At 28.5% G+C, this 6,941-nt stretch overlaps 1 protein-coding gene across 1 annotated transcript; it reads left to right on the top strand.

Annotated features, from left to right (window-relative positions):
* Positions 1–2,979: 2,979 nt before the first annotated feature.
* LOC145751148 (eukaryotic translation initiation factor 3 subunit H-B-like) lies at positions 2,980–6,178 on the top strand. Its single transcript, XM_082567241.1, has 6 exons — positions 2,980–3,100; positions 3,527–3,680; positions 4,000–4,267; positions 4,813–4,962; positions 5,064–5,178; positions 5,676–6,178. Exons 1-6 carry the CDS (start codon positions 3,041–3,043, stop codon positions 5,907–5,909), a joined length of 981 nt encoding a protein of 326 aa, XP_082423367.1. The 5' UTR covers positions 2,980–3,040; the 3' UTR covers positions 5,910–6,178.
* The last annotated feature ends 763 nt before the right edge of the window (positions 6,179–6,941 follow it).

Below are 6,941 nucleotides of genomic sequence, written 5' to 3'. Positions count from 1 at the left end.
AATACGGGAACTTAGTTGGCCATACAAAACTAATAATCAAAGCTGTACCTACCTACCACCAACCTTGTCTCAAGTGAACAAATCTAAATGTACTATAATTAAAAATTGTCAGTACATTTAAACAAAAGACAATATTTGTACAAGTTTTCAATGTGAAACAAAACTTGTAAAACTGGACATTTTAAATAATATACATACAAAAAAAATGTTTTGTCGTTAATTTTGTCGTTAATTCTGACCTCATAACACATTTATTTCTGACGTTATTTTTTATCTTAAATTTTACTGTTTATTATTAAATTGACTTCTTTCGCAATTGTATTTTTATATCCTTTGTATGCATTAATGTTTTAACAATCATTTTGTATTTTTTGCTCTTAAATATTTCATATCGTACTTTGTGACTTTTTATTTCTGCTCTTTATCTTTGTTGGTATTTTTAATGATAAAAACTGTAAAATGTCAATTTACCTTTCTTTATACTTTTAAAAATTATTTATTCTTCTATATGTGTGTTGTATTATATACATTTATTTGTGTTTTGTATGTGTATTTTTTTCCGCTGATGAATAAAAATTTAAAAAATACTTCTTGTTACAGTACTTTTCCTTGTCATAACTTCCAGTTAAAACTTTGTCACTATACCATTGCAATTCAATTGAAATTTAAACTACTTAAAATCTTTGTCAATTTACCGTAAAAACTTAAATTGCGCTTTGTATTACCCAAACCCTTGTCACTTCATCATAATAATTTAAATAACCTTTCATTGTAACTTAAACTTTGTTACATTACTATAAAAACCTGAATTACCCCAAAAAACTTATGTCACTTTACCATAAAAACTTAAAATAATCTTACTAACTACATAAACATTTGTCACTTTAAACTTTCATACTACCTTAACCTTAGTCACCATAACATAAATATTTTTGTAAACTTTTAACCATTGTCACTTTGTCATAAAAACTTAAACCTTTAAACTGCATAACCTTAGTCACTAGCCTATACCATATAACTATTTGAATAAACTTCTATTTCCCTTTTGTCACCTTACCATATAACCCTTAAATGACCTTAAATTATACATAAAACTTAGTCACAATTGTCACTATATCATTGATATTTAAATGAACTACCATTCTACTTAAACTATTGTCATTTTGCCATAGAAACTTAATTAACCTTATGTCTTTCTTTAAAACCGTTTTCTTTATACCATAAAAATTAAATAACCTTACGTTCTACATAATCATTTGTTCATTTGCCATAGAAACTTAAATAACCTTGCATATTATTTGTACCTTTGCCACTATACCAACAATATTTAAATAAACCTAAACAAATTTTCCCTACAACTTAAACTACTGTGTAAAAATCATTCAGGACATTATTATAATTAGCTACTATTAAAAATATTGTCACAACACCATAAAAAAGCTATACTGCGTTAAACATGGTCACATTACCTTTAGCATTTAAATTAGCTACGGAGTAAAATGTTGTCACAATTTCATAACAGTTTAAATTACTACGTTGCCTTAACATCATGAAAATTTAAACAAGCTACAATAAAAACGTTGTTAGGGATAATTGAAGTGGTTTAAAATTAAAACATTTAAATCATTATACTACATAAACTAGGGGCAAATAGAGGGATTTTTATTAAATCAAAATAGACAATTTTAGGGTGAGCAAGTGTAAAAATTAAAGTAAACCATAGTCTTAGAAGCATGTTAAGGAATATAGGATGAAATTTGTGCAGCAGACATATTAAGTTTTCAATAACATGGTAATTTAAAGTAAGCTTAAATTCATATTCGTTTAAATAAATAAGACGAATTTTTGAATAAGCTGATGTTCATTGAGCCGTACATATTTACACCGAGTTTTTTCGTTTATCCTCGATATTTTAGTAAATTCAAAATATTTAATAAAACGCAAATATTTTAAACTTCAGTTGTTAAACAAATCTAGGTGAGTTTAAATAAACTATTTCATTATAAAAAAATGCAATAAAATGTGTTTTAAATGATATAAGACGATGTGACGTCACAAATCCAGCGATCTTTCTCAAAATCGCATGAACTAGGGTTTCTTCAAGATTAGGGTTAGAAAATCAGGGTTAGGGTTTCCAAAATTATACATCGACATAAAATTCGATTATATATAAACGTGTTTGTTAACGTTTTGTTAAAAAATTAGCAGGTGGTAGTTAATAACTAAATAAGTTTTAGTTCCAATTTTCAATCAAAACGTTAACAATCATGTTTTTATTTGATCGAATTTTATGTCGATGTATTTTTTGAAAACTCTAACCCTGATTTGCTAACCCTAATCTTGAAGAAACCCTAGCTCATGCGATTTCGAGAAATAACGGTGGATTAGTGACGTCACATCGGCTTTAAATCAAATATAAGACATTTTATTGCATTATTTTAATCAATATATACTATTTTAACTATGTTAGATTACTAAAGTTTAAAATATTTCAATTTTTTTGCATATTTTGAAATAATCTTATTGAAACAATATGAACGGCTCAATAACACAAGCTTATTCGAAATTTTTATTTTTATTTAACTTAAATAAATAAAATATAAGCTTATTACTACTATGTTAAACAACGTAATTTTAATAATATACCGTTATAACCTAATTCTATTAATAAAAATGTTTTAAAATATTAAAATAATATTCTGGTAATCTGTCATTTTCTTTCCTTCATTTTACCCAGATTTACCGGGTCCGAATTGTGCCGGGAGTTTGCCATGTGTTGCGTAAATATATAAAAAGAAAGTTTGCCAATTTTTTGTACAACTTGATTTCTTTATTAAGTAAAAAAAAGCCTTTTCATTTAAAAAAAAAGGATCTGCAGATTAAGAATAACAAATGCTTATAATAAAACTAAATTGCTATTATTTTTGATTAGTAATTTTTAAAAACTGACAAACTGATAATCCGAAAGTCTGAAAGACACGAATTTTGTTTTTTTTAGATTATAAGTGTTAATATAAATATATTTAAATAACAACGAGAAATGCCGAAAATGAGTGGAACTAAAGATTGTCCAGTTAAAATGGTTCAAATTGATGGCTTAGTAAGTTACCTTTTATATATTTTTTAATTTGTTGAAAAACAAATTTTATTTAATTGTGATTGAATATGTTCACAATTATGAACATTTTTTATCAATAAAACAACTTAAAAAAGGCTCAATTCAACTGTAGAAGCATAATGCGCTAAACTAAATAGAAGTTGTAACTAAATAAGACCAATAATGTATATATTAGGAAATTCAAAGCTCTATTAGTGTCGCCTGCCAAGTTTATAAATGCGAAAATGGCAGAATTTTTTATTACCTTACCCTAATCTTTTTTTGTAAATTCTGCATTTTTTTTAGTACTACTCGTTTAAACTGGCGGACGATGCTTATAGAGCTCCAGGATATCTTTGTATTAAAAGTCAGAACATACTGAATTCTTTTACATAAATTCCTATAAATTAAAAAAAATTTTTTTTTTAGGTTGTTCTAAAAATAATCAAACATTGTGAAGAGGATAGCGGGGGTCCTGAATTGGTTCAGGGGGTTTTGTTGGGTCTCGTTGTTGCAGAAACCCTGGAAATTACAAATTGTTTTCCGTTTCCAAGAACATCTGAAACCTCGGATTTTGACGAAGGTAAAAACATATTTTTTAATGCAAACGACTGCTGATAAATCTTAATAGAAATAATAGCATGGTTAAAACATCCTTTTTAACTACAAGAGCTTCTGTGTTTAATTCCCTGTAAGTTGCTAAAAGACTAATTAATGTAAAACTAAAATCAAGTTGTACTTTAATAGCAAAGTAATCAATAATAGTTAATACTGCTTAAGACAACTTAAGACTGGGTTGATAAAACAAATATAACTCTATGTTTAGCTTCTGTTGGCCATTTTACATCAAAATTAAAACCTAAAAAAATGGCTAAATTGTAATTAAAATATTTTAACTTTAGTTGGATACCAAATGGATATGATGAGATCTTTACGTCATGTTAATATCGATCATCTCCACGTTGGTTGGTACCAATCCTCAACTCATGGCAGTTTCATAAATCGGGCGTTCATTGATTCCCAATTTTCGTATCAATCTGCTATAGAAGAGTCAGTCGTGTTAATCTATGATCCACTGAAGACAACACAAGGTTGTTTGTATTTGAAAGCTTATAGATTGTCCTCAAAAATGATGGCAATGTATGAAACGAAGCAATTTTCATTGGAAACGTAAGGGTTTCAATTATTTGTGTTTAATAATATCTAAATTTTTTTGTAAAATATATAGAAGGTAACTATTTAAATTTATTATATATTTTGGTTTAACTAAATTATTTTTTTAAATATTTTTTGTTGAAATATTACTATTTTTGGCAATTGTTATCAGACATTTGCAATTTATATCAAATACAAATATATACATAATCTAAATGGACCTAAAACAATATCTAAAAAGATTTGTATATAGATATATATACATATTTTTTTTGTATATATATATCTTTATCCTCGATGTGGGAAGGTCGAATGCGCAACCTATACATAGAGTAACATTAGTTACTCCGATCCAGTCTCGAGTTGTCTTTGTCAGTTTGGAATATTATTAATTCTTATTGTCAATAATTATGATGCTAATTAAGTGCTGACTCAGCAGCAGTTTCTACCGTTTATAGCGCCTTACTCAATGATAGCAGTGGGGGCATTTTTAAAATATCTATTAATTACATTTTTAGTTATATACTTTATATTTTTAATACTTTTTTATTTTCTTATAGAATTAAAAAGGAAGGTTTAAGTTTTGATCAAATTTATGAAGAAGTGCCAGTAAAGATCAAGAACTCCCATCTTGTAAACATGTTATTGCTTAAACTTAAAAAAGAAAATCCAATCCCGGAAAAAGTTGAATATCTAAACCTATCTCATGGGTAAAATATTTTTGTCATCATTTAATAAATATTTTTTTTTTATTTCACTAATTTAAATAATTTTTCAAAAAAATATTAAAAAATTAAAAATTATATTTTAGGTCTTCGCTTGAGCGCCAACTCAGATTAATGATGAACTCAGTTGATGAGCTAACTCAAGAGAGTGGAAAATTTGTTCAATATCAAAGAAGTGCTGCAAAATATCATCAACACAAAGTAAATAACATTTACTAGTTTAACTGATTTTTATATATTTGGCCAAGTTTTTTTAAATATGTATTTATCCTCGATGTGGGAAGTCCGAATTCACGACTAAACATAGAGTAACTTCTGTTACCCTGACCCAGTCTGGAGTTGCTGTTGGCAGTTTAGGATATTATAGATTATAAGTGCCAGATATTTAAGCTTCTGATAAGTGTTGGATCAGCAGAAGTTCGTACCGTTTATAGCGCCTTACTCAAGGGCGCTACAGCAAAAAATCAGTGGGGATCGACCTTGGACCTTTGGTAAGTGTTGGTTCAGCAGAAGTTCGTACCGTTTGTAGCTCCTTACTCAAGGGTGCGCGACAGCATGAAATCAGTGGGGATCGAACCCTCGACCTCGTGTAGTAAAATCAAGTGTTGAGACTACTACACTATGCTACTAGACTATGTCTTAAGATCCATTAAATATTTTTGGAGTACGCAAATGATATTTTCTGGTATTATTTTTAGTTACTACACCAGCAGCGTAGAACAACTGAGAACGCTGCTAGAGCACAGCGCGGGGAACCCCCCTTACCGGAAGAGGACCTCAGCAAAATTATCAGGCCAGCAGTTCAACCCCCGCGTATAGACGCGCTGTTGGCGGCCGGCCAAGTGACAGCGTATTGCGACAAAGTCAGCAATTTTTCGAGCCAGAGTCTGGGTCGAATTTTTATGGCACAAGCTATGGATAATAAAGATTAGAAGTTTTAAGTTTCGGGGATTTTTTTGTTTAGGTAAATTTAATTAATAATTATGGGAGAAAAGAATGAATTGTTTTTTTTCAGTTCTAAAGTTGTGTGAAACTTCTAAGTTAGTATTGGAATTATAAGAAAATTGTACAGCTTATTTTGTTAGCTTTAAAATTTGTTTTTTTTGGAAGAAATTTTGTATTTTTTATAAAGTTAATACTGAGTTTATTGGATGTATTTTTCTATTGGTAATAAATGGAATAAAATATTAACATTAACGTTTTTATAATTTTGTAAGTAACATCTTTAAAATAGCCGACCATTCACAAGAAATTAATTTTATTCCAACCGTGAAAATTTTTTTGACAGCAAACAGTCTATAATAGCCGTGAGGGGTAATTCAGTATCCTGGTAATGCTATCGGGTTGCGAAATTTACGAATAGGGGTCGCACTAGCTCTCTTGAGACCGGCGTTGACAATTAACCCATTTTTGTCCGCTAATCACACTTTTTCTCTATATCAATTAGAATACCTGTTACACATCCTTTACCTAAAATAAATAAATTATGGTCTTAGGAGCTTCCAATTTACGCAATAATCTTATGATATTTACGCAACAACCTTATGATTTCTTTAAGTTACCCAGGATTTTCTTTAAATTACCCAGGAGTTGATACTTTGTATAGTCACAAGTTAGAGCCATTTTTAGCTTCTTACTCATTTGCACAAAATATAAAAGCATCATTAAAAATAGCTCAAAAACCAGATTTTTCAAGGAATACAATTACGCCCTATTTTTAATATAGAATCAATTATACTAAAATCAGGCAATATTTTTATATCTCATACAGTTTTTTAAACACTATTGTGACGGGGATTGTAGCCATTAAACGTAAATTTTTGTAAAAATTAATTTTGTTATGAGATTTGTATTTTTATTGTTAATATTCTTAAACTGACTTGACAATAATGGAGATTTTGTTAACCTAAACTTCTAGGTGTTGTTTTTTTTAAATTATAAAGCTTTTAGCATCATTAAATATT

The sequence above is a fragment of the Corella eumyota genome, chromosome 4 (assembly GCF_963082875.1).
Source record: "Corella eumyota chromosome 4, kaCorEumy4.1, whole genome shotgun sequence".
Classification (NCBI taxonomy): Eukaryota; Metazoa; Chordata; class Ascidiacea; order Phlebobranchia; family Corellidae; genus Corella; species Corella eumyota.
This window is presented reverse-complemented; position numbering and strand designations above follow the sequence as displayed.